Here is a 26,718-nt window from a genome sequence, read left to right as displayed (position 1 = left end):
AACGGCTTTAAAATATTTAGGATTTTGCCCAAGTTCATGCTTTATTTAATAAATAGTGTTCTTCATATGTGATGTTAATCGGTGCGTGTTCTTTTTAACCCCTCCAGGTGGGGCAGACCTACATTCCCTCTTCTGTGCCAGCCACCTTTGCCCCTTCACCCACCCCAGCTGTGGTGAGCAGTGGACTCAACGATCTCTTCGAACTCTCGTCTGGTATAGGCATGGCTCCTGGAGGATATGTGGCTCCAAAGTCTGTACGTAAGGGAAAAGAACAACCTCAGTATGTTGCCATACCTTGGGCTGCAGGGACTGAAACTGCTCACATGTCCCCTCAGTTGTTGGTCTCAGGTGCTATCGGGGCATCTTTGTTCAATTCTTTTGCGTTATGTTTGCCCTAGGTTTTTCCTGGACAGAGTAGTGGTTTGTAGGAGACAGTATTAGTTACATGCTTCTGGTTTGTTTTTTTGTTGTTATTTTTGTTTTTCTTTAGCAGCTCCTTCATTTTTCATGTAACAATATTACTGTAAAGAATAGCATATAGCAGCTGTGCGAATTTCAATTTTATCGGACAAGTTTTTTTGGAGACCTACTTTCTCATCATGCTTCGCCAGGACACTGAGGGCAGGATACCATTAGCTACAGTTTTCCTGGAAGACTCGTTTATTCGCAGGAATCGAACATGATGCTGAAGATAAACTCGTGCTTGGGATGAGCACTCCACAATGTAATGCAGATAAATGCTCTGTTAGCGACAGAGCTCTGCAGCGTTCATTAGATACACAGAGCTTGGTTTTGGTAACAGGCTGTGGAGCAACCACAGCAAGTTCAGGGTTAGCCATCCATGCCTCAAAGGGAATAAACAAAAATTTGCACTCTTATTAAATAGTCAAGGGGCATATAAACTAAAGTCAGCCAGAGATTCTAGAATTCATAGGATACTGCAAAGCATACTCAAAACTTTTGGTGTGTATCTGCTTGGTTGTGTACTGTATAAGACCAAGTACAAAAGAACCCACTAATTCTGAGCTAAATATTTCTATCTGAACCACTCAAATCCGATTGTTTGTTGTTTTTTTTTTCCACAAATATTATTTGGGAATCCAGAATACAAACAGCTAATAGTATTGGCCCTGTGGTTTTATTTGGTACAAACTTTAGTATTGTCCTGCCTCTAATAGCCCAACAAATCCTTGGAGAAGCCTGTCCATCAGTAGACACGGTAAGTCTCCCGTTAGTGTGATGGACACAAGCTTTCACTGTTTCTTGTGCACACCAATGATATACTTAAATTCCTACGTGAATGCTGTGAACAAATATGCATTAGGAGCAGCAAGCTAATTTCTCGTTGGTGAGCTTGATCCTTTCAGCACCCCACATTGTATCTTCCTTGTAGTTTCTTTAGCATCTGTGGGCTTAATGTGCCAAGGTAGCAGGATTTCCTAACTGAAGACTTTCCTGTTAGGAAAACCGTGCTTGTTTGTCTTCAGGCTATACTTCTCATGCCGAGTGAGGTCTCCTGTGTTCCAGGTTTGGTTGCCTGCAGTGAAAGCTAAAGGATTGGAGATCTCCGGCACATTCAGTCACAGGCAGGGACACATCTACATGGAGATGAACTTCACCAACAAGGCTTTGCAGCACATGACCGACTTTGCCATTCAGTTCAACAAGAACAGGTAAGAAATCAATACACTTTGTCTGCTATCGTAAAAAAGCTTGCACGTTCCTATGACAGGAGTCTGTCTGCACTGCTAGATACTGCCACCTTTTATGTGGGTGTGTAATACAGTCCTGGAAACAGCTGGGTGATACAGCCTGAACTCTTCATTCCACCACAGTTGAGTGAGAGAGATGAAAACACAAACTGATAAATCCATGGTGTTTTTCAGTTGTCCTGGTACTGCAGCCTTCCTCCACTGAGGAGACAGGCAGGAGATGGTCCCATCATTCTCCTGGCTTTGAAGCAGCATCTTCCCCATTTAATCTCTGCAGAGTTTTAAAGCCACCTCTTGAGTTGTTAGGCAGGTTAGTGGTTTTATAGCCAGTAAGTGCCCTAAGGAAAGTGAGAGCATAAACAGGAAAGCATTTGAGCTGCACAAGTACCAATCCCAAATGCCTTTACCTCCTGACTTAATTGCTGTGCTGCCCCTCAAACTGTCTGGAAGTACAGGTCTCATTAATAAAGCTATTTGTCAATGAAGAAGTTGCAAGGTAAGAGCCTACGGCACATGTTTTTCCAGTAATTGGCAGCAAAATGACTTTGTCAGAAGGAACAGCCACTTCAGTGTTTAGAATATACAAATTGTTCTCGGAAACACATCCTAGCCAAGAGATGTGACATGGCAGTGCAACCCCAGTGCCTTCCCATAAGTATCCTTCCCAGTCACAGAGCACGTAGCGTGCTTTGTTGTAGATTGTTGTGAGCAGTGCATTGAGGATTGGGCTGATTCTTATCAAGGCTGTAAGGAGTATCTTGTGATCCCTTCACAGGAAGAGGGTTCTCTGTAAAGAAAGTCCGCTGAAACCATCTCTTTAATATCACTGTTAGCCTTGCAAATTTGGGATTTCTTGGGACGAATAATATTTACTTACAAAAGACATTATGCTACGTAACTCTTAGTAAATGTTCTCCCTGGACTGCTGTATTTTCTGGAGAGTTTTTGTTAAGCTGCTATATGCGAATGTTTCATGCAAATTGGCCTGGGAAAAAAAGGCGTTTTGCGTTTGATTTTTCCCTATACATCAAGCTGTGTTCTAGCCACACCTACGTGGTGCTTCTCAAGGATGTAAGTTTAAATACTGTACAGGAAAAAAGCAGTTCCTTCTTTTGCAGCATATCAGCACACGCTTTGTATATAATCTACTACTATTTACTCTTCTACAAACACTTTTCTCGTGTCACCATTTTCCACTGTGTCTGTGTTGGAAAGAGTTGCGGTGGACTGGCTCTGGGTTTAACCGTTAAGGCTTGTGATGGGGAAGTTTCTGTTCCTGCTGCTACTAATCACCTTCACTGCAGTCTTGGGATAAAGCATGGGGGGAGGGAAAAAAAAGCTAGAGCTCTAGTGTGCTGTAATATCACGGCCACTTAGTAGGAAAATGCAACTTTCTTTCCCTTCAGAGAATAAGGAAAAACACCAGGGCTTTTGTCTCCCAAGGTGAAACAGCTGCAGACAGCAAATCACATGGCTAGGCCCTTGCTGACAGTGTTCTCTTTTCAGCTCCCAAGAGCTGAAAACTGAGGAGAACCGAGAATGGTGCATCTGCTGGTTTCAGAAGGAGTGACATAATCAGTACATGTGCAGCTGGCTTTGTGCAAAGACAAAATCAGTTTTCGGTGCCTGAAATAAAAATCCACACCTATACATCTTTGTTCCTATAAGTGCTCTATCACCTCTGAGTTAATGTGAGTACTGCTAAAGAGAAACACGATCAGAAGTAGGCACCCGAAGTATCTCATGCATCTGCACTTCCACGTGCTTTTGAAAAGAAGCCCTGACATTGTACAGAAGTGTTACGCTAGATGTTAGCTACTTTTCCTCTTCTCTACACTAAGCAGAGGTGCCTGTGGAATTAAGTGCCACTTGGACTTAAGAGGCAAGCAAACATTTGCTTTGCTGTGGTGTGTGTCCCCAGCTAAAAGAGTCTCGAACTAAGCAATAGAGCCAGGATTAAGTCCAGGCACTGCCACTGGGGACCAGACAACCAGCTCGTTGATTTATTTGTTCTGCAGTGCTCTGTTACAAACCACATATTCCTCCTTGCTTATGTATTTGTTTCTGTATCAGCTTCAGTTCCTTCTTCCATAGCTCCCGATAATAAACAGCCATGCGGTGTGTGATGTACTCCACTCCTAGTGCTCTGCAGCTCTTCAAGAGAGAGCCCAGAGGCCTGAGCCTGCTTCCTCCTTCTGAGTCCAAATGCCGCTCCTTGCTGTGCAGTCTGCTGCTCAGCACACGGTCTATTGTCATGCAGGTGATTGAACTGTTCCCAGATGCTGCTTCCCTGAGCAGGATGTGCACATTGTCAGGGAGACCGCCCTGGTTCACTTTTCTCTGCTTTGTCCTGCTTTGAGTATCTGCCATGGTGCAGTCAGCTGTGTTCCTTTTCCTGGAGTAATAGCAAGGGCAGCTCAGGAGAGGGCAGGTGAGCCAGCTTGTGCTTGGCAAAAAGGTGTAGAGGTGTTGTCCTCATAAAGTCAGTCTGGGGCTCTCCAGAAATGCAGTACTGCTGTCATCACCTCTGCTTTTCTCTTGCGTAGCTTCGGAGTCATCCCGAGCACCCCGTTGGCCATTCACACACCTCTGATGCCAAACCAAAGCATTGATGTCTCCCTGCCCCTCAATACCCTGGGACCAGTCATGAAAATGGAGCCTCTGAACAACCTCCAGGTAAGAATTGCCCCTTCTGGGCTGGGGGAAGATCAGCTGCTCAGCCTGTTTTGTTTATCCCAACACAATGTAGTAAGACTCTAAAAACAAAATCCGGTGCATATAGGGTAACCAGGCAAAACCAGAAGGTTATACAGATGTGGGCTGTGAGTCTGGCCAAAACTTCTTCCTGTTCCTTCCTCTGAAGCAGATTTCTTGAATTTTGTTACTTGCCTTTTCAAATGCTTCAAAGCCAGTGCTTGTATCTGTGTAAGGTCTATGTATGCTCCAGCAACACATCTGTGTAAACACGTCGTGAGGTTTGGTTGGGCTTATGAACTGGAGCTGGTGTGAACAGAGTGAGCACATCCCTGTGGTGGAGCAGGTAGTGAGAAATACCAGCAAGGACTGGGGCAATTAAAGGAGTTGCAGAAAAGATGGCAACTGCCATGTGATCAGTATTTCTCTAGTGCTCTTAATTTCCAGGTGCTCTACAAAGGCATTGGCACATCCTTGCCTCCAGATAGATGAAGCCAAAGCAAACAAGATGTGTCCCATGAAAGGCAGGGGAGAAGTGACATAAGCAGTGCACGTTTCATTAATGAGGCTGTTGTGTGCAAACTGGGGACAGCATTCCATAAAATAGGCTTTTTATCAGATGGCACTGCCGTAGGCAAGACAGACCAGGGAGTTATTGCCCCCTGTTTGGACATGGGGCTGTCTGTGTCAGTACTCGCATGCCTCAAGGGCAGTGGTCCTGCACAGGCTGCTGTAGCTGAAGCACTTGTTGGACAGACACGGTCCTCACCTGGAAGAATCCTGTCCCCACTGCTATCTCCTGCAGCTGCTCTGGAGTTGGACTCCGTGACTGTCCCTGCTCTGTGTAGGTGGGTCCTCCAAGATGCTTTTCCCAGTATCCAGTTAATGTGCACTGCAGCACGTCCCGCTTGCCTCATGCCTACAGGAGAAGGGAACTAGGCTGGGTTCCTGTAACGTAGCAGTCCATAGAGGGGAATATTTTGAAGCAGCTCATTCTCTTTTTAGATTGAGAATGCAATGAAAGTTACTATTTATTCTGCCTGAGCAACTGTTTTTTTCCCCTACTCTTGACTTCCATTCTGGGGCTTATGACTTATTGATGAGTCTTTGGGCAAACAGCTTGAAATAGCTTCTCTGGCGCTCAAACGAGCAGTCCTACACTCAACTCTGAGCTCAGTCATGCGACTGGGGGAGCATGCGGACAGGGAGGGAATTACATGTGCTTCAGCGGGCTCTTCTGCCTTATGGAAGAGCTGGATTCCCTCTGCATCCATGTCACGAGGATGCGTTGCATCGCTGCCTCTGGGTCAGCTGATGTGAACTCCACCACTTGCTCTGAAGGGAGCAGAAGTCTAGATGACGTGATCTGCCTCCATAACACGAGAGATGCTCTCAATGAAGCATTCTCAAGTTGCTGCTTCCTTTGATCAGGAAGGAAGTGAAGTATTTGGGTTATTAAATCTCTAAAGGAATCAGAACGCAGTTTCTTGTAGCTTCTTCTGCTAGAACAAAGCGAAGAGAAAACATGCGAGGAAACCTCCAGCTACCTTATATTGAGACAGCAGAGCATTCATTAGTGCCAGACTTAGCTGCTAATTTGCTAGCTCCCTCATTGCCATAGAAGTTGGCTGCCCTTTTACAATTAGGGAAGCTGCCATATGGAGTAATAGTATATTTCTCTGCAAAGAGTTGAATCATGATAGCAGATGCCAAGTTAAAAAGAGCACTCCCCTTACTTTCCTGACAGCAGTGGGTTTGATGGAGATCTGTCATTGCCCTGACAGCCAAGGCTCTGGGTTTGTTTTGTGAGTTCATGTAAAAATTATCTGTCTTGAAACATTCAGAAATCATTTTGGTGACCTACTTAGGGAACAATTTATAGCACAATATAGGAGTAGAGAATACAAATGTCCGTGTATTCATTGAAGAACCAAAACACTCATCAAGCTGAATTTGCTTAATGCAGTTTTTCTGAGCTGGGAAACGTTGAAGTAGATTCAGGGCTTTTGAACCTGAGGACCTTCTGTTCATCTCCTATTCCAGTGGGGCTTTTTCTGTTTTAGTAACAAGAAAAATAAGTCCTCAAGTAACCAAACCGATAGCTTTTAACTTTTTGTCATGTTAATTAAGAACTTCAAAGGCTAGTTGTACATTCCTTAGGCAACTATTTCGGAAGTAATGAACTCAAGTCTTGTTCAGGTTATTTTTATTACCATTTCTAATCTTTCACCCGGTACAGCTGGTTTAATCTTAACACTTGTAATCATGGGAAGGAACTAAAATATTTGACAAGTTAACAAAAAGCCCTTTTTACAAGAAGATGAAGGCTGAAATATTTTCAGGAGTTTATGTAGGTAAAATATAACTACGGTTCCCAATTAAACAGTCATCTGTGTGCCAGTTGTCTTGCATCTTGTGATAACGAAGAGCAGACTGCTCCCTCCCATCCCAACACAGCGATGCTAATTTTCTTGACCCGTTGAGATCAAGATTCAGGTTCAACACCTAGTCAAGCAATGATTTATTCAAAGGATAAGGCCAAAGTTGGACTGGGCACAGCACTGTAGGGCTGAATTCTCAAAGAGGAAAATGGGTTCTGAAATTGGATTTTACATTGGTGAGGAACAGTAATTCTTTCCGGATGGTTCTTGGTCTTAAAGCAAAATTTGGAATAAGAAACTGCCTGGAATTATTAGAGCCCTCCTATGCTACTGCTGTTCCTAATAAATGGCCTTTCAAGGGTTGTGAAATGCTATGAAGTCAGAATACTCTATTTGTTCATTTGTGTACACAAAAATTGCTCCCATAACCGTGGGAAAGGGTGAAGTGGAGCCAGCCTGCTGAGTTTCCGAGACCAAGCCTGGCCTGTCATGTCACAAGGCTGATAATCTCTTTTGTGAGAGGGTAACTACTTGCAGGAGTCAATACAATCAAAAACAAGCTGCAGGGACCCCCGGAGCTGTAGAGAGGCTGAGCCTGGAGCATTGCTGTTCTCTTGGGATAAACATTCAAAATTGACAATCAGTGCGTTGCGTTCCCCGGTGTTACCTGCTGTCAGCTACCAGGGCTGGTAGTTGCAGCTATCGAACACACAACTGAAAGAAGCACAGCTTCAGTTTTATAAAATGCCCATAAAATGTTTTTGGACTGGACTGGCAAGCACAGAAGGGGATGATCTGCCAGCTGCATCTCTTCCTGGAAAGTGACACTTGGAAATACAGACCTCTCCCTTGCTGCTAAGCAGTGTGAGGTGCAGAACGTTTGTATTTCTTCCAGTGACTTTGGCAAAGCATTATTTCCGTAAAGGCAGATGAAGGTACAACTTTCCTCAATGAGAAAAGATCAGTCATGCTAACACACCAGATCGTACCTACCCTTCCAAGCTCAGCTCTGCTCTAACTCCTCACCTGTGCTCCTCCCCTCTGCGGTTTCTCACTGGCAGTGCAGAGCTGTTGGAGCTCTCATTCACGAGAAGTGTTAATGCATCTTGGGTCACAAATGCAGAGCCCTCAGCACTTGGCAACAGATTTCACACTATCACCTCTCCATGAAAACAAGGCTGAGAACTGGCATGAGCAGCGAGTCCAGACTAGATGTCATTGTCTTTGGAGCCCGCTTGATAAATGGCATGATACCTGCCTGCGTGAGCTGTGTCAAGCTCACTGGACCAACCATCAACAGCCTTGGGTAGTTAAAAATGGAAGGTTTTTTTTGGGTTTGTTGCCTGGATTATTTTTTTCAACAGCCTTTACAAGCAAGAGTTTTATTCCAGCGTAGAGGAGAACCCCCGGCAGGCTCTCAGAAGTAACACATCATGGCTCGACATCTGTGGCCGGCTCCTAGCTCAGCTGTGGGAAGCTGCTGGTTGCTGACTGAGGACAGGTCTGGCACATGGCGCAGCACGTTTTATCAAATGTGTGTTTTGAATTTCTCATCCGGCCGGGCACACGTGAGCGTGCAGCCCTCCCCCAGTAACTCGCTGTTCTGACCATTGACGTAAGCGATGTGCCTGCAGCCGGCCAAGGGCGCAGCACCCAGCCTGGCTGTGCACACACAGCTCCACTGTCCGGGCTCGGGACTTGTGCCTGTAGGTAGAGCATGAGGCTGGCAGCGGCTGTCAAGCGCCTATAGATCCTGAGAACCCGACCTGTCAAACAAAATGAAGCGAAACAGTGAGCACTCCCTGGAGGCATCTGACAGCCAGAGAGCAGACTGTCACAGAATAAACCATGACCTTGTGCTGGCAGAGGTAAAAAAATAAAATAAAATAAAAAAAAACTCTGCAGAGTAGAGTTCTCGCTTTAACAGTTTGGCTGTTACCAGGCTCTAAAGCAAAACCAAACTCGAAGTAAATCCTTAATTTAGTGTAGGTGCTAATGGGATTCCAAGTGGGTATGTTGTGTACTTGCTGCTGATGGAAAGCATCTGTGTTGCTTTCAGACTTGACTTTGAAAGTTGGTTCTTACGCTCAAGTCTGGGATTTAAAGTGTCAGAAACCTATGTTATTGAAGAAGATAACTCAGTGTTGTTCTTATGAGGTACTTCTTCCCCAAAATACCGTATGTTGGCCATCAGAGCATTGCGCTACAAGGAAGGAAGCCAGAAGGGTAGGGTGATCATGCTGCAAGGTGAGCTAATATGTTCCAGGGGTTACTTCTATGAGTACCGTTTCCTTTAGTCAGATGGCCACAAACAAGATGTAAGTAATTGGGAGCCCTGTGCCAATTTCTAGTGCTTTCAGACCTTTTCAGCAGCGAAGCATCACATGAAAATCTGGCACCTTTTGACTTTTATCCCTCAGAAGCTTTGTAGTCTGCTTGACTAAATTCACAAGGTAGTAATCTTTTTCTTCTTTCAAAAAGATTGCAGATGGAAAGCCATTTTGATTCCAAATGCTTCTGTTTAAACTCTCAAATGTCTGAGGCTGGAAGTCTTGTTAAAGATTTAATAGTTCAAGTGCGGGTCGACAGGTTAAAGCTGCAAAGCCCCAGGCAAAGTTAGTCTGGACTGGAGCATTTATTGAACGTGAGTGGAGGTTCCTTTCAAGCATGTCAAACCTGGAGAGACTTCTCAGCTACTGATACCACTTCAAATGTCATTGATTGTCTTAGGCCCGTGCTCTCACCTAAGGAGCACTGGATTTTTTTTGGCACGTGCCTGCTGTTAGCTGCTCGGTTTCTCACAGGCACTGCTCTGGATCTGCTTTCTGCCTGAGGTTGCTTTTGTAGCCCCTCAAGTGGCATTGGATGCTCCTGGTGTGGCAGTGCAGAGGCTGAGGCACGACCCTAGATAGCTGTTAGCAGCTGGCAGAGCCTCTTAGCCACTTCGTGGTATGTGTTCCCCTGCCCACGTATCTGCAGGTTTCTGTGCCTGGACCTCATCTGGGGAACCACGGTGCGTGCCTGGCTGCTCTGAGAAGTGCGTGGTGTTTCGTGCTGGAAGCTAGTCTTGGAGAGCTTACCCATCTTGTCCCAGCGCTATAGGTTTTGGGAGGCTGCATCGTTTTCCTTTCCTGTTTGCAAAAATTATTTGTAACAGCTGATTCCTGCATCATTACAGATGCCTGCGAGGCGACATGGGATGTCGTTGCTCAATCCAGCGATGCAGTGTGGGGGGGAAGGCTGATGTGTGGCTTGCTGTGCTTTGCTGGGAAGAAATTACACTTCAGAGCATCTTAATTGTGTAGTTCTCCTGAGTACAGCCAAAGCAGCTTACTCAGTATGTTTCTGCAGAGTTGAGAAGCAGGTCAGCAGATACCTTTTTATAGCATTTTTGGAACTGCAGGGACAGGGTTAGCATATTAATTTGGTGTGAGCCTCTAGAACCGTGACTAGAGAGAAGGCACTGCTTCCCAGCCCCTCTTGTAAGGAACCTCTGTTGTATGGCAACAACAATTAGCTACAAAAGCTAAGTAATCTCTGTTGTTCTAAGGCAAAGCAATTAATCATTAAATCAGATTTGAGAGAGATCTTAGGTCGCACAGCGTAGACCCTGCTCTGCTTTGTTGTTTTGCTACAGTACCTCTTACTGAGAGCGTTGTCAAGGCTCGTTTTAAATACTTCAGGCACACCGGAGCTTCTCTCTCCATCAGGAGAATTTTGTGCTGCTTAATAATTCTCACTATCAAATTTTCCCAGACGTTTAGCTTAAATTTTCACTCTTCTGGCTTATCTCCGTGGCTGTTGTTTCCAAGCATAGCATCTCGAATGGCCACGCTGCTGTCCTTTCCCAGGCTCCCCTCCCAGATTCAGAGGTGCATTTTTGGCTGCTCACCCAGTATTTTTTAATCACATTTTGCAGAGGTGAATCACTTCAGCCCAGCCACCAGTCTGCTTTTACCCCTCTGGATCTTGGTGCCTCTAGCTCGAACGTCAGGTGCTCCAGCTCCCAAGTATGACGCCAGTGATGGAAGCATGAGACAGCTCCCTGCTACAGAGGGCCAGTTCAGTATTTTTTCTAGGTTGCGCCATAATTTACATGGTTTCAGTAGGCTTTAAACTAATCCCATCTTAAGCTGATTTGTGCTGGGGAATTAAATATAAGCTACTACCTTTAGTGATGGCTGAAAGCAGAAAGCCCCACAGACTCTCACGTCTGCCTTTCTGCTGTTCTTTGCACTTCTGGGACCTTCCCAACTGCTGGAAGAGTTCTTATGGGATGTTCATCTCCTACCCCTTGTCCGCTGGCTTGTGTGCATGTCTAATCAGCTGACTTGGGTTTGAATTTTCTGGTTTATTCCCCTCCTTTGTCTACCCATAGCTATTTTTACAGACGTTTGGGGGTGTCTTTCTAAACCTGCTACTATGGCACAAAAGATTTGCTCAGCAGAACGCTAATGTATGTAATTATTTAATGTGAATGGAGTTTGCCTTGGCATAAATCTTTGTAGCAGCAAATTTATTTCTTTGGCTTAGCATTCAGGGTGGTCTGGTTTGTGTTTCAGCCGGGTGACAAATTGGAGAACTCCTTCTGGGATTTTTCAGAGGAAGTAGGAGCTCAAATGGCTCCTGAAAGTCAAGGCTCCTCCCCACGCAACCTCAGTTCCAGGTCTCTCCTACAGGCTAAGTTGCCTTCATTGCAAGCAATGGCAGGTGTCTGCTGAACTGTATTCCCGTGACAGGCTATCGCTATGCAGGATGATGCAAGGAGAGCGTGAGAGGCATAGAAATAAAGCCCAGAGCCACGTTTTCTCTGCTATGTTATGACAGTGCACTTTCTCAGACCTCCCGTTTGCTCCTGCTGTACCATCAGCTCTCAGCCTGGGGAAAACTGAAAGTGAGGTTGCTCTCGGTGTTGGCAGAGTTTAGTTGGTAACGTGGCAAGCTTGTGTGATAAAAGGCAATGCAGTGCATCTCCCTGGCTGGCAGAGTTTAATGACACTGAGAATTAAGTCTTTTGTCAAATGATCCTTTTTTTTATTTTTACCTCCCTGATTGCTCCATAGCAGAGCTTCCTTCCAGGAATCAACACCCAGCACGTTTTCTATACACGTTCTCTACACAGCTTTAACTAAGGCAGGAGACTTGGAAAATGCTACGAGGAAAGGAGGAAAGTGCAGCGAGTGGATCGGCTTCAGGCTTTCTAGAGAATGACCAGGCCGTGAGATATCAAGGACGTTCAGACGTGACTGAGAGCTGGGGTTAAGGAACAAGGAATACACAGGGGTTGGAGCCGGGGAATTGCAAGAATGAAAAGAAAAAGAGGGGTGATGGAGAAGCCCATGTGCAACATCACAGACGTGTTAGGAGCTGTGTGTGGTCAGGATAGAGGAACTTGCCTTGGAGGTGGAAGAAGTGAGGGGAGGGAGAGGGGAAAAGAGCGAAGATGCTGGCGGTGACCCCATCAGTGCAATTGGCTCTGAAGCAGCACAGCGAAATGCTCCTAGGAGAAGATTGAGCAGCTTTTAGTGAAAATGGAGTGGGCACCGAGGGGTGGGACTGATCTCTGTCTGAAACTCCGCAGAAGCTCAGCAACATCTCTCCAGGTGGTCTCGTGTTCAGAGCTGGCCTTTGCTAGGAGAGAGCACTGCAAGTGCGCAGGCAGGCAACGAGACTGTGTAAAACCTTGGGACCCCTTTGGACTTCCAGACAATACAGATGCTTTAACCCCCCCCTGTTTCTTCTGTAACAGGTGGCTGTGAAAAACAACATTGATGTCTTTTACTTCAGCTGCCTAATTCCTCTCAACGTGCTTTTCGTAGAGGATGGCAAAATGGGTGAGTGCTTTCAGGTCTGTTGTCAGCCTCCCTGAGCCAGACTGCACTAGCAGCGCCCAGCCGGGCGCCATTGTCCCATGGCTGAGGTTCGCGTGTGCCTGGCCGTGATCTCCGTGCCAGCACATCTCCGCAGCCCAAACTGATCACTGGAGGTTTGACAGCTCTTCCCTGTCGTCCTGCAACTCCAATAGCTGCGCTTCCAGGACCCACGTCCTCTGCTCTGATCCTCTGTCAGACAAGGAGTGGATCTGTTTTCTTTGAGGCTGGTTTCTGTTTTGTTTTTCTTTTCGTGTTTTTTGGTTTGGCTCACTCAAATGGGTGCAGGATTTGTCCCAGTAGCACTTTCACACGTAGCGCTATTCACTGTAGCACTTACGTGCCTGTTCTCCTTTATTAAATTGTTGTTTGAATTGGATGGGAGGTTGCTTGAAAAGCAGCATCTTAGCTTTGACGGTAACATAATCCTAAATTTGTAGGTCTCCTTCCTTCCTGTCAAATCCCCCATGTTCTTGGTTTGTAAACAGCTCACAGACTGTCTTTGATTTGGGGGGGAGGACGGGTCTGAAAACCACCAAAGCTTTGCTGCTTTTGCAGTGAGATTGAGGTTATTTAGAAGCAAATCCTGGATCCGACCACACCAGGGCAAAATGTGACCAAGAAGTCTTTTGTGTCCTTACCTTGTATCATTCTGCAGTGATTTAATTAATGCCGTAATCCTGCGAGGGGCCGGGAGTGCTGATTGTCTTTCTCCTTTGTAGAGCGCCAGGTCTTCCTCGCAACATGGAAAGACATTCCAAACGAAAACGAGCTGCAGTTCCAGATTAAAGACTGCCACCTGAATGCTGGTGAGTAGCTTAATCCTACTGCCGTAAGAGCTCTGAGACCCACCTTTGATCGTCACTAGACGTCGCCTTATTAATAGCAGTGTGTATGGATAGCAGGGAGGTGGGCATTGTGCTTATGAACACAACAGCCTGTGAGCCCTGGGTCCCAGGGCTATAAAAGCACGGGTCCGTAGCTACGTCCATGAAAGCACATCTGAAACCCCACATCTTCGATTTCACCCGTCTGCGTCTTCCTTTCATTCTGGATCTTGTATTCTTTTTTTTCTCTTTATAACTCTGCTTCCCTGTAAAGCTGCTCTTTTAGATAGAGCCGAATGCTGTGTTGGGGCTGTACTTAATCCTGTCCTGCTGCTGTTTGTGCCAGGCAATGTCATACAGCCCTGCCTTTACCCTAGCTACATAAACCCGGGCTGGTCTCTTCACCTCTCACCATCTGCTTTCGCCTTTCTCTTGTGACAGAGTAAGCCTACGTGCCACTGTAAAAATGTTCTGCCATCTACGGAGGACAGGCCGTGTGAGAGAAGAGTTTTGAGCTGCTCTAGTTAGCTTCTGCCTGGATGTGCTCTGATCGTGATCCATCCCGTTTCGTTCTGCGTTCAGTTATCTAGCTGCCCCTGCTTGGGAGCCTTCTCCTTGCAGGTGTGTCCTTACTACTGCAGGAGGATGAGGGAGCGTAGAGAGTGAAATGTGGCCAGCTAAGCAGCTCTGCTCCGTATCAAGAGGTTCTGGACGGGAGCCAAGCGATTCTACCAAAAGCTGCTGTGTTTCACAGAGGAAAAAAGTGTCCCTATTGATTACAAACCCCGTAACCTTTTTATTCTCTCGTGTCTGCTATTACACAATGAGCACCCTCTTGCCTCAATTGCAGAAAGAAACCATGGGTCTCTTTGTACTCATAATTATTACTATTTTTGAATATAAAAGATGGAGCACGCAAGAGGGGGGAAAAAATAGCAGCTGTTGAACCTTATGACTTGATTTCACTGTGGGGTTTCAGACGAGAACAACCTCTGCGCCTCCCCCAGCCCTCCCTCTGCTCCCCACCACACTTGGCACTGCCTCCCCCTGCACTGCAGCGCTGCCGTCCATGGTGCCTTCTGCTCCAGCCATGCCCTAGCTGCGCCATCCCCAGCTCTTTGTATGTCAGATCAAAAATGCTGGTAGCTTCTCTGGGCCAGCGCTGGGGTGTCGTGGCCCTGGCTAACGGAGGATGTGGTTGGGAGGAGGCGTGCGTGGCTGGGAGGATGAGCTCTGGCAGCGCGGTGGCCAAGTGATCCCACGGACTGGTCCATGCACCCGTCTCCCTCCAGAAGGAAATGGTAGAAAACGTGGAGTGGCAGGTCCGAGACAAGGGGGCGTTGCCATTCAGAGGCCAGACGTGTTGCCCGGCCTGCTCAAGTCGGTGATGCTCAGCGAAGATCGCGTTAGCAGCTCGCAGGGAGCTCGGTCGCACCGGGAGGTTTCTCTGCAGAGCTGTCTGCAGCCACGGCTCAGGCAGGAGGAGGCTGCCCTGGGTGCTGGAGCGAACGCCCTAAAAGTGGTGTTTTCCCCGAGCATGGCCAAGCTCTTGGAGGCTCTAGGGCTCTCCGGGTCTGCCAGCCTCTTGCTTACGTACAGGAGAAAGTGGGTCATGTCTCACGAACAGATTTCAGACGCTTCCATCAGCTGAAGTTTCTGTTCCTGCATTTCCACTGCAGACACCTCCTCCCTCTTGCAGCTCTGTGGGCTGTTTCCTTCCTTGACCACCTGGGTTTTGGCAGGGAGCAGGCCAAGAGCTTGCAGGAGGGAAAGCTGGGAATGTGGTGTGTGCTTGTCTTAGTCCTTGCGTTCAGCTGCTGGTGCAACCCTGACTCAGTCTGCTGCTCGCCTTCCATCTAAGCAGTGACCTCCTCTGGCACAGACCATCTGAAGAGCACGACACCTGTCCTTGCAATGATCAGACGCGCCCAAAAACTTGTGGAGGGCTGGGCTTCCAGCACCGTCAGGGATGGAAGCTGCTTGTACCATGGGAAGTGTCTGCTGGTGGAGGCACCGTAAACTGGGTGAGCTCTGACGAAAGCTGAATCCAGCTGGCTGCTGGGCTGTGCCAGAGCAATGCTGCCTGCTTGGTCGCACGCTGCAGTAGGGCAATAATCTTTCAAAATTCAGTCTTGAAATCTTGATCACTTGAAATCCAGTGAAGATCACCTTGTTTCAAGGCACCTTGTTTCTTTCTTCCACAAATAGCAAATTGGTGTGGGATATAATATCTTCGGGAACTTGCTCGTTGTGGAGGAGAGGGATTTGTGTTCCAAAGCCTTCCTTGTGGGAGATGCCAAAGCAGAATGAAGCTCTCAGCCAGGGCAGGTGGCAGGTCTGTTGTATTGAAATAATCACACGTAGCTTTCGTACCACCGCATAAAATAAGGTACACAACAGCTGCTGTTGTAGCAGAGCTGTGCAGAATAAAGTCTGCAGCTTTCAATGACTCCCAGCTGAAATTTAGAAGGTGCTGGGTCTCTCGTAGCCTCTCAGATAAGTAATTCATGCCTAGCCTGAGCCTGTGCACTTGGTGCTAAGTTGCCACCAAGGCTCAGGGATACACTGTGTCTTGGTCTGACTGGCCAGTGCGTGGTATCCTCCGTGCCTGGCTTTGCCTCTCCTAGCTGCAGAGAGCCTGGGCTGTGCTGAGCACCGGCTCTGTGCTGCTCCCCCGCCACGTGAGCAGTGGGGCTGAGCCCATGTGCGGCCGTGCAGGAGGCCCTGGTGAGCAGCTAAGCAGGGGATGCTGATTTTCTTCAATGGGGAAACTGAAGTTTGAAGTAACTAAAAAAAATAATAGAAAACGAGCTTGGAACAGGGATTTTATGGAGCTGGGCTTTCTCTGTCAAGAAAGCAGCTCGCAAATTTCTTGTACATCCAGGCCTGGCTGGCTGTCACGCTGCAGCAGCCACCTTACAACACCTCCCATATTTCCCCAGGTTCCTTCCTTTGTTCCTGCAGACAAAAAGGAGATGGGCACGCCGTCTGCCAGTGGAGATGCTTCTGCGTTAGTCTGCTCCAAGGCCTTTGTGGGCAAAAGACTCATCCTGTGCCTATGAGGCAAGCCAAATAGGATTGACTGGAGCTTTGATGGTTTGGAACGGGGGTGGCAGAAAAGGCTCATGGCCCTGGCAGCTCACCCCATGCCAGGGCACAGAGCAGCTGGAAAATCTTGGCTGCTGCAGGTAGCAGTCTGCAGCACCGCCAGCTGAAGTCTACAGCAAGGTGCCAGGCTGCGGGGCGAGGATCGGGTGCCCTGAAAAGGTCACAGCTTGCTGTTCCCGTCCCTTCTCCAGCATCTTTATTCCAAAAATACGCGAGCCCTGCATCCTTGGAGGTATCCCCACGATCTCCAGCGACTCAGAGATGAGTGCTTAAATTTGGGTGAGGGATTTGGGCTCAGGTTCCCAGCAGTGACAGCTGGCGTGGTTCCTGAGGCTACTCTTTGGGGCTGAGGCTGTATGGCCATGGAGGAGTGAGTGTGTGGAGCAGTACTGTGGGGCCAGGGTGTACTTGGGATGCTCTGCACGTCTTGAATCGATTAGAGCTCCGTTTCATGCATCTGCCTCTTTAGGAAGAAGTTATGACAGTGCTGTGGAGAAAGCTGTATTCGGAGATACAACTTGCAATGAAAACGCAAGGTCATGGTTATACCGCTGCAATCTCATCTGTTATGAGTCCAGAGCTAACTTAATTGTTCTACCTTAAACAAAAGGACAGGGACCTAGTGCTAGAAGCAGACAGGGGCGTCCCCCTCGATGGCGGGGAGCACAAGCAGCAGGCCCTGGTAGCGTTTGGGAAGGGCCCTAGAACTGCAACATCCTCAGCACTTTTCTTTGGAAATCATCCTAATGACTGCTAACGAGTCCTGCTCGTACTGTGACAGTTTTACCCAGCGTTCGTGTCATTCATGGATGAAAATAGATTCAGAGACTGCTACGGCTCCGATAATCCGGGTGCTGTTGGTGCAGCTGTACCGAGTGAGGTTTCCCCTGCAACTGAACACGCACTCAAGCTCCGTTTGCTGCCTCTCCGTTGCTTTTCAACGTACTCGGTTTGATTAAATTTTAAAGGACCACTACATTAAGCTAAGATATGCAAATCAGATTAGCTGGATGATTTTCTTTTTTTAAATTTTGCTTACTCAAGCGCACTGAGTGAAAGAGCACAAGCTGACTTGCACATGGAGCTTGAATGCCATTAAACAGGAGCTAATTAGTCGCTGTGCTGTTCAGCAGTTCTAGCAACTTTGGGTTTTGCTGGCTTATTGCTGGTCCTTAATTTGGTGTGAAATGACAAATTCGGTACTCGGAGCTGAATGGGGCTTTATTGGTGCGCGGCGGTCATTCGTTTTTTCCCAAGCGATGTACCAGTGCTAGGGCTACAAGAAATTGGATTTTCTTGCTGGAACAAACAGGGAGATGATCACGTGCAAGTTGCTCTGGTGTGTTTAGGTATGTGTGGATCTAGTAGCCTGATCATTTGTTGAAGAACCTTATTACCTTGGAAATGAAGGTACTGTCATAATATTGACCCAAGTGTCTCCCCGCTGGATCCGAGTCTCCAGATCCGGCTGGTGGTTGAATGCCGCCCTTGGCTGGCTGCTCAGAACCATTCAGGTGCTGCTAGAGATGGAGCAGGGACGTTTCCAGCCGCCGCAGCACAAACTGCAGGGGTTAGGTTTTCCTCCCTGCCAGCCAGCGCTCGTTGCAGAGCGCCGTGGAGGAAGGTCTGTGTTCAGAAAAGGTGCCCCGCTGGTGTTAACCCTCTGCTCTGCCGATGGAGTGGCTTGGGTGATCGGGTTGGGGAGTGAAGTTCCTCTGAGGCAGGGTAAGAAGTGCTGTTTTAAAAACAAAAAAAGCAACCACTGAAAGACGGACTGATGTCGTGAGCTTCCCTGGCAATGGTGATGGGGAGATGTTTCTGTGTCCTCCAAATGTGACAACGAGCGCTGAACCAGAAGAAAAAGCCCCGCAGAAAGTTGCGTAGCGAGGCCGGATGCAGACTGCCGGCCCGCAGAAGGGCTCCTGTGGCTCTGGGCTGGTTCGCAGTCCCTGAGCGCTGCGGGACGGGGCGATGTGTGCCCGGCAGCACCGCCCGGCCCTACTCCTGCCCGCGCTGGGCAGCGCCGGGGCCTTGCTGAGCACCGTGCTCTCGGCGGGGAACCACAGCCCCGTTCAGAGCCGGGCACAGCTCTGTGCTCCCGGCAAACCCCTGCCTTCAAGGGCTGCGCTGTCGCACGGCATCAGCGGCCCTGCCTTCAGCCAGGCACAGCCTGGCACTGTTGCTTAGCAACTCTGCCCGATCTCCTCCAAAATCCCAAATCCCCACACTCGCTAGCACAGGAGGGATGGGAGCTGCTGCTGCTACCCGGGGCGAGGAGGGGGCAGGAGGCGTTGGGCGAGCCAAGCACCAGCACAGCAGGCTGCGCACCATTGCTCCGGGCACCTGGCTGAAACTGGGTGTGTTCGGTGGGATTTCATGCGCTCCCCTGGGGATAACTGAGGTCAGGCAGGGAGGCAGAAAACAGGCTGTCCTGGGAGCCGACCTGCCTCGGTTTCCCTCCCTGTACCCCCACAAGCAGAGCTGTGGGGCAGCCAGCAGGTGGCTGTGAGGAGGAGCTGGGGAGAAGTCGCCTCCCTTTGGAGCCAGGAGAGCCCCTGACCCCGCACGGGGGGCTGCCCCCAGCAGAGGCAGCGGCTGCCTGAGTGGCACGAGGTGCTGGCATGCAGTGGAAGGCTTTGGCATAAGGCAGCTGCTCTGTGGCCCTGTCTCACATCCTGCACCCCCTCTGCTGCATGCCCCGTGATGGGGTAGCAGCCCCACAGCTGCCCAAATTTCAGCTTCCCACTTGCAGCCTTGCTTCTGACCCCCCACCCGCACTCCCCAGGGATGTCTCTGCTGTGACAGTGCCCAACGGGGATGAAGATCGCTGGAGGAAGGGCGCTGAACCCTTGCCAGCAGCTCCACTTCCCAAATTCATGTCCAGAGGGGCCCCGAGCGGTGAGGTTTAACCACAGCCCCTTGAAATTGGACAAACATAAAATCCCATTTAATACTGATGTCCCTCGCAAAGAAGGATGTGCTGTCTGAGCCAACACTTGGGTAGCATGCCGTGCTTTCCCAAAGCCCTGGCAGCCGCTCTCGCTGGCTGGGGTGGCACAAGGAGATGGGATTTGGCCTCATCCCTGATGGATGAGATGCCTCCAGCGTGCGTCTTGCCCAGGCTGTGGCTCCCTGCGAGCAGAGGGCTCCACGGTGCCCCTTCCCCTGGCCTGGCTGAGTTTGTTGTAGGGAGGAGGAGTAGAGGTGGGAGGAGGAGACAGAGGGAATGAGGGTTTTTAAGCAAAGGATCTCATTAGTTCCTTATATCTGCCAGTTTCCATAGTAACTGGGGAAGAGAGGAAACCTAAATCTGAGCGTGTCTGGGTAGCTGGGTGCCTCGACCCGCACGCAGCCGCTCTGCAGCTCGGGGAGCGCAGGGGGTCGCAGGCTGCCCACGGAGCCACCCCACGGCCTGGGGGTATTGGGGCTGCCCAGGGAGGAGCAGGTCTCTGCATCACCCTGGGGATTCGTGGGGCCCTTTGCTGCTTTTACCCTTCGATGGCGTGTGAGCAGACCCAGCTGTCCCTTCTCTACTCCCTCCGTACAGCAGCACAGGCATCTGTGGAATGGGAATGGGAATTTACTGGAGCAGTGACATGACCGTGCCCATCCCTGAGCCTTCCACCCAAGCGTGTAACCTGCCCCCCTTCCTGGCACCCGAAGGTTGAGGCTCGCCCTGCCCTACACCGTCCCAAGAGCCAGAGGCTGCTGGGCTGGGGCTTCGTGTTGTGCGTATTTGCTTCTGTTCTGGCTTCTCCGTGATGTCCCTTGGAGGTAAGCGTGTCGTAGTCACGTCCATGCAGTCCTGCGGGTGAAATCACCCATCTTCTGTGAGCGCAGAGTTCATACAAACTCTATCACGGCCCTGTGCTGAAGAAGATAGGCTCTAGAGTGGATAGTTCTACTCCTTAAGATGATTACTTAAAAAAAAAATAATAAAATGGGTGGAATAGGGGGCAGCGGAAGGATTTTGATTACTTTCTGGGACGTTGGTTTGGCCACAACTGTCTCTCTGTGAACGAGAGGGGGAAGCAGGAGGGAGCTGCTGTGGTTGGCACAGGACCTTGGAACCAGGCACCTTGGCGAGCCTCAAGCAGGGATCTTCGTTCTCTGCCCTCGTCTTCTGGCTACCTCCGGGGCAGCCTGGATGGGGCTGCTGGGGGCTGTAGACAGAGCAGAGCCCTCGTACCCTCTGAGATGCAGAATCTCGGCCTCGTCAAGGCGCTGAGTTCTCCGTGATCCAGGGCAGGGATCAGTAAGTGAAAGCCCTGCAAGATCGGCAAATACTTAACAAAGGATCAGGATCACAGCTTGAAAATAAAAAGGTGGCTCCACGGAAGCAAACAGGACTTTTTTCTTTGTGTCATAGCTGCTCCTGTCCCCAGAGAAATCTCTGGGACAGAAGTCAGCATTTCCTTGTGTGCTTGCATCCTGGGAACGCTCCTCTGGGCTCCCCTGCCTCCACTGATGATGAATCTGAATTAACAGATGTGTTTTTCTTCCTTTTCTCTCTGAAGACACCGTCTCCAGCAAACTGCAGAACAACAACGTGTACACCATTGCCAAGAGGAACGTGGAGGGCCAGGACATGCTCTACCAGTCTCTGAAGCTCACCAACGGCATCTGGATCTTGGCTGAGCTTCGCATTCAGCCGGGCAACCCGAACTACACGGTGAGGTCGCGGGGACGCGGCGCAGGCTGGGATCCTTCCCGCTCACCTAGCGTGCAGAGTGGTCTCTCCCTGCGGTGCCTCGTGTGCTTGTTCTCAGGCAGATGCTGTTAATTTGACCGGGGGGCTAGGAATTCCTGCTGGACTGGAAAAAGTGAGATGAAACAGAATTGCTCTGTTGCCAGCGAGTTGGGATAATGCCCACTCAGCAACGAGCTTTTGTTTGCCAAGGTTACCCAGAGATAAAGCCAAGAGACATTAGCGAGAAAGCTTTGCCAGGACACCCTTCCCCCTCTAGTAAACAAGAAGAAATTTATGCCCTGCTGGCTCCTGCGGCGGAGCCTGCCCGTCTGGGCGTCGGAGGCGCTTTGGGCTCGTGCTGGCATCAGCTGTGGCTGGTGGGAAGGTGCCGTCTGGCCGGCATCGTGCACCCCTATCGCCTTTCCCTTTCCCTTTGCTCCTGTTCTGAGGACCTGCACCTCACCTTCCCGTTATTAGAACATTTCTCACCTGTTGGAAGGTGTTCCGGGAATTTTAAGAGAAATCCACAGTCTGGGGAGCTGCGAGGGGCAGGGGGGGGAAAGCAAGCGATGCCAAGTGCTTTAACATGTTTACGAGGAGGATTGATGCCACCGCAGTGATCTTGGCCCAGTCCTCACTTTCTTAGAGAGGGGCGACATCCAAGTTTGCATCTGTCAGGACCGAGCGGAAATGCTACAAGCAAACACACCCTCGGGCGTGGTGCTGTGATTTACAGCGTGAGGGCACGTCCCTTGTCACAGAGCTGGGCACAGCGTCCCCTTCCTTCATGCTCACAGAGCTGTCTGCATTTGGTAAGGAATTTGGGAACCCCGAAGTGGGCGTTTGCGTTCATCTTCATCCTCCTGCTTGCAGCAAGCTCTGAAAAAGCATGCTGATGTTAGTGATGGAGAAAGCAGTACCCAGAGGAACTATTTGTGGTGACTGTTACTGGTCACATCCATGGCCTGTCCCCCCCGTGCTGTCGGTCAGTCGTCTTCGTGGGCTCAGCAGAAAGCTCCTGCCTCCCTCGGCACCGCCGCTAACCTCTGCTCCCCTCCTCTCCGCAGCTCTCCCTGAAATGCCGAGCTCCCGAGGTGTCCCAGTACATCTACCAGGCCTACGACGCCATCCTGAAGAACTGACGGGGGTCAGCCCGTGCCTCGCCCTGCAGGAGGAGGAGGGAGAAAGGGGCCCCCAGTCCTCCTTTGCCGCTGGTGCAGGGAAAAGCACTCTGTAACTGGAAGCAGCTGTATTCATGTGTAGGATTTCAGTCAAAGGCACTGATTAAACAAGGTAGCAATTAGTATCCACGTGCTAACGATGATAGGGAACAACCCCTTTGGTATTTTTAGCGTCCATTGAGTTTGTAACCACTGCTTCGATTACTCTCACGCCCCCTCGCCCGTCACTCCTTGTCCGTTCTCGTGGGCTTCTCCATTTTGTGCCAATGTTCAGTGTTTTCTAAATGGCTTTAGGTGTAGTTACAATTTTGTAAAATACTGCTCACTGGAGAAAAAAGAAAAAGCAAAAACCACATGTTGGCTCATTAAAACAAGGCAAAATTGTCAAAAACATACACTGCACTTTATTTTATATTTTTTATACATTTTTGAGTTTTTTTTTATTGTAATTGGGTTAAAGGGAAAGCGATTCCAAGGAAGGTTTGGGAGCCCTGCAGGGCTGTTAGGCTCTCGCAGGGTGAGAAGGGCCTCGGGGACCTAGGAACAGAGCCATCTGCTTGGTCCGTGGAGACGGACGCAGCCCTAAAGCAAGGGGTTTTTATTACACTTGCTCTTCAGACTCAGCTCTGCTCTTGGTGGTGTGTTTTCACTCCAGCCATCTCCCTGGCTCATGATCTGCTGATTTAAGAAGCAAGGCTCTTTTTGGGCGGGGAGGAGCTGCGGCCCTACGTCTGTAATGAGACAGCAGGGTCGAAATGAGGGAAACGAGCCCGCTCTTAGAGCAAAGGGCTCTGTCCAGAGCATGAGGTGCGGTCTGTCCTCACCGCCTGCAGCTCCTCTTCTCGCTCTCTGTGTGCCTGCTGCAGCCGAGCTGCCTTCTCGGCCGTCCCTTGAGCTGTGCCGCTTTCACCGGGTGCTGCGCGAAGCCCGGGCCCTCCCCTAGGCTGGTGGTGTAAACCTGAGCGCGGCAGCACTGCTTCCCCCCAGGCACAAGGGCCTGGCAGGACCCGGGGGGCTTGGCTGCTGCTGGCCCCGTCCTGAGGGGCTGAGCAGCTCTCCCCGTTCCCGTGCTGTCCCCCAAAACCCAGATGCTGTCGCAGTGGGGGGACGCTTTGGGCTTGGTGGTGTTTGCACCCTGTTTGCCAAGTTGAGCAGACCTTGGAAGCGTTTCTTCAGTTTGTAGCTCCCGGAGCTGGGGCTTGGTTCTCCGTGCCCCCAGGCACAGGGTAACAGGTCGCTCGGGTCCCTGCTCTCAGCCCCTGCCCTGGCCCCCCTGTTCCTACCCGTCCTTAGGGCCAGGACTGCTTCCCTTTCCCATCCACAGCGGTGGCCTCACCACATTGCCACTCAACCACTAAGTGCTGCAGCAACAGCAGTGAAAGCAAAGCCTTTTGCATGCCCTCGCTCCATCCGTAGCTTGTCCTGCTTTTAAACCAAGCCACTGCCCAGAGCAGCTTTGCCTTCCCCAGCATGCTTTGACGCCATCGCCTCCCCAGCAAAGCTCTTCTGCACCGCAATCCCCCTGGTGTCACTTTAATTGCCACATTCAAGGTCAATAAATGCTTTATGGTGGGAGGTGGTTCATTAGGACTCTGGCACTGTCTGCAGCCAAGAAGCCAATGCTGGGAAGAGGCCAAACTGCCCCATTTATCCAGCCCTCAGCCCCAATAAAGAGAGGAGGAGACCCCAGCAGGGCACGGGAGCTGCAGGACCCCGGCAGAGGTGGTGTCCCTGGGTAGGCAGCCCTGTGCTCTGGCGAGGGAAAAAGTGGGGCAGAGCTGAAGCAATCCAGCCCTCGAGCCCTGCCTGCGTGTGCTGGGAGGTGATGTGCTCCAACGCCCGCAGGGACACCGCAGAAATCATTATTAGAGCAATTAACGAAGCACCGGCAGCACCGAGTGCGATGCTGTGTCAGGGCAGGCAGGAGATGGCAGAGGGTCAGAACTGAACTCAGCCTCGCTCTGCTGAACAGCCGGGGCAGCTTTGATGCGGGCAGGGGATGCTCGGCACCCCTTTCTCTTGCCAAATTTCTTCCCAGCTTTTGGGGCACGGGGGTGTCTCCGTGCCGCAGGGCAGAGCCCGGGCTCGGTCGGTGGCATTTCGCCCTCCTCTCCCGCCGTGCCTCTCGCTCGGTTGTTCGCCGTGTAGCTGTGTTGCTCTTCAGGCTTTACCTGGTGACCGTGTCAATAAACTCATTTCCACAAAGCCGTGGCTGCGGTGTGGCTCTGTGGGGCTGGGGACAGGGTCTGCTTCCCCCAGTTGCTGCCCACTGGGGCTGAATTAGGTGGGAGGCAGCCGCGTGTGCGCCCCGGGAGCCCCTCGTCCTGCTCCCTGCACACAGCAGAGGCTCCCCAAAATAATTTCTGGGGCTTGCACGAGGAGGTACCGACTGTCCTCAGTGCTGCTCCTCTGCCTCTGCCCGCTGCTCTCCTCCTGTCTCAGAGGGCAGCATGCGGTGCAGGGGGCACCAGCACCTCGGCACGGGCAGCCGAGGAGGAGCGGGAGGAAGATGGACGTGCCCGTCCGTCCCTTTCTGGTCCCCAGATGGGCTGTGCCTACCCTGACCCGCTTTTCCCCAGGAGAAACAATAAAACCACGCGAGTCGCTGATGCGTTCGGAGTGCCCTTGGCCTATGCCGGTGTCTTGCAGAGGGTTTTGCCCGTTGCTGGTCCTGTCTTAGGCAGGGCGGGTTGGGCTGCAAAACCTCTGCGGTGGCAGCCAGCCCCAAACGAAGCCATCGAAGGGGCCAGGAAAGCAGCAGCACGGGAAGCAGGATGAGAGGTCCTGCCTCCAGCCGAGCAGCCCTTTCCTTTGCCCCTACCCAGCTCTGGATTAGCAGCACGTGGAGGTGAAGTGACTCAGGACCAAGGGTGGCAGGGGCTGTATCAGCCCACCGTGCCCCGCCTGGGGATGGGGGCAGCGTTCAGCCCAGTGGGAACCCGCACTGCTGCGAGCCCCCGGGGCTGCCACCGTCCCTGTCACGTCCCACGGTGAGGGGAAGGGTTTGTCCCTCCCCACAGTTCTGCCACGGGCTCCTCGGGGAGAACTCGGTCTTTGCTGCTGCTCTGGATTTACCGGCACACTCATGCCCTGCCCCGCAAACGGGGACACGGGCTGTGCCGTTCCTTGCAAACTGGGTTTGCTTCGTTAGCACCGTCAGTCCTCAGCGCTGAGAGCTCGGGGGACGCGGGTGGCCCCCCAGGCTCAGAGCTGCTGCAGGGGGCTCACACCACGGGGCAGGAAACTCCCCGGCTGCTCCTGGCTGCTCTGGCTGAGATGGGACCAGCCGAAATCACTGGGCGGGCTCCCCAAAACCACTGCAGCTCCCAGCGGCCTCGCGCACCCTGCTCCGTGTGTGTGTAAGGGGTGGCAGCAGGTCCCCAAGCCCACGGGGCGGCACGGGGAGAGGCTGTGACACTCTCCGAGCCCTCAGCCTCGCTTGTCCCCCGCTGCCACCCGTGTGCCAGGACACAGGAGCAATTTGGTGGCCGATTTTAGGTTCACATCAGTCTCCCGTGGCTGGGGCTGGGCGAAGCCTCCGCACTGGCGGGGACGCACCAGGATCCAGCCCCGCTCCCTTCCCCCCGCCACCGTATATTAAATTTCACAAATAAAGCTGCAAGTGAAGAGCATCTCGGAGGGAACTGCTAAAAATAGCCCCGAGGCTGGAGCCTAGATTGTGCAGGCGAGTTCATGTGCAGCCGCGATCCCTGCCCTTTCCCAGAAACGTCTCGGGCTCAGCGCAGCTCTGCGGCGATGCTGGGGGGCCAGGGGAGAGGAGCAGCATCTGGGGCTGGTGACAACCTGCAGGGACACCCGAATGTTTCCCTAGCTGCGAGCGTCAGGCAGCTTTGCAGGAAAACAAGCCCCAAATCTCTGAAAGCCCGGGGCTGAGATGCAGACAAGGGCTCTGCCTGCCTTTGCCTGGCACCGACCTCAGCCCAGCCGGGGCGCAGAGCAGCACCAAGGCTTTGCCTGCTGCCCGTGTCCCCCCCAGCTGTGGGGCTGTGCCTGCCCTCCCGTTTTCCCCTGGGAAGGAAGAGGGATGCTGTGGCTGTGTGCCGGTGCTGGTACCCTCCTCGCCCCGGGGATGAGCCCCTCCGGATGATTTTTTTCCCAGCAAGAGGTGTCAGCGAGGCTTGGGGGGGCCCGGCTGCGCCATGGCCGGTGCTTGGGCTCTGCCAAGACCCACGGGGATGTCCCGGTGCTCGCTGGAGTCCTGGGGAGCTGGAGCAGGGCTTGGGGGGCACTTGGA

The 26,718-nt window shown here is 51.1% G+C and overlaps 1 protein-coding gene across 4 annotated transcripts in view; it reads left to right on the top strand.

Annotated features, from left to right (window-relative positions):
• AP2B1 (adaptor related protein complex 2 subunit beta 1) overlaps positions 1-22,858 on the top strand; it is an 80,901-nt gene extending 58,043 nt beyond the window's left edge. For 3 of the 4 annotated variants that reach the window (XM_048067998.2, XM_066979702.1, XM_066979701.1), the window contains 7 exons: positions 108-254; positions 1,528-1,673; positions 4,259-4,388; positions 12,537-12,621; positions 13,380-13,466; positions 21,110-21,264; positions 22,350-22,858. In XM_048067998.2, coding sequence (XP_047923955.1) covers positions 108-254; positions 1,528-1,673; positions 4,259-4,388; positions 12,537-12,621; positions 13,380-13,466; positions 21,110-21,264; positions 22,350-22,424 — 825 coding nt within the window. In that variant the 3' untranslated portion in view covers positions 22,425-22,858. Of the gene's footprint in view, positions 1-107; positions 255-1,527; positions 1,674-4,258; positions 4,389-12,536; positions 12,622-13,379; positions 13,467-13,925; positions 13,946-21,109; positions 21,265-22,349 lie in introns of those variants that run through there. The other variant, XM_066979703.1, reaches the window with a different exon arrangement.
• The last annotated feature ends 3,860 nt before the right edge of the window (positions 22,859-26,718 follow it).

The sequence above is a fragment of the Anser cygnoides genome, chromosome 18 (genome assembly GCF_040182565.1).
Source record: "Anser cygnoides isolate HZ-2024a breed goose chromosome 18, Taihu_goose_T2T_genome, whole genome shotgun sequence".
NCBI classification, from domain to species: domain Eukaryota; kingdom Metazoa; phylum Chordata; class Aves; order Anseriformes; family Anatidae; genus Anser; species Anser cygnoides.
Note: the sequence above shows the minus strand (reverse complement) of the source record. Positions and strands in the feature narration are given on the sequence as shown.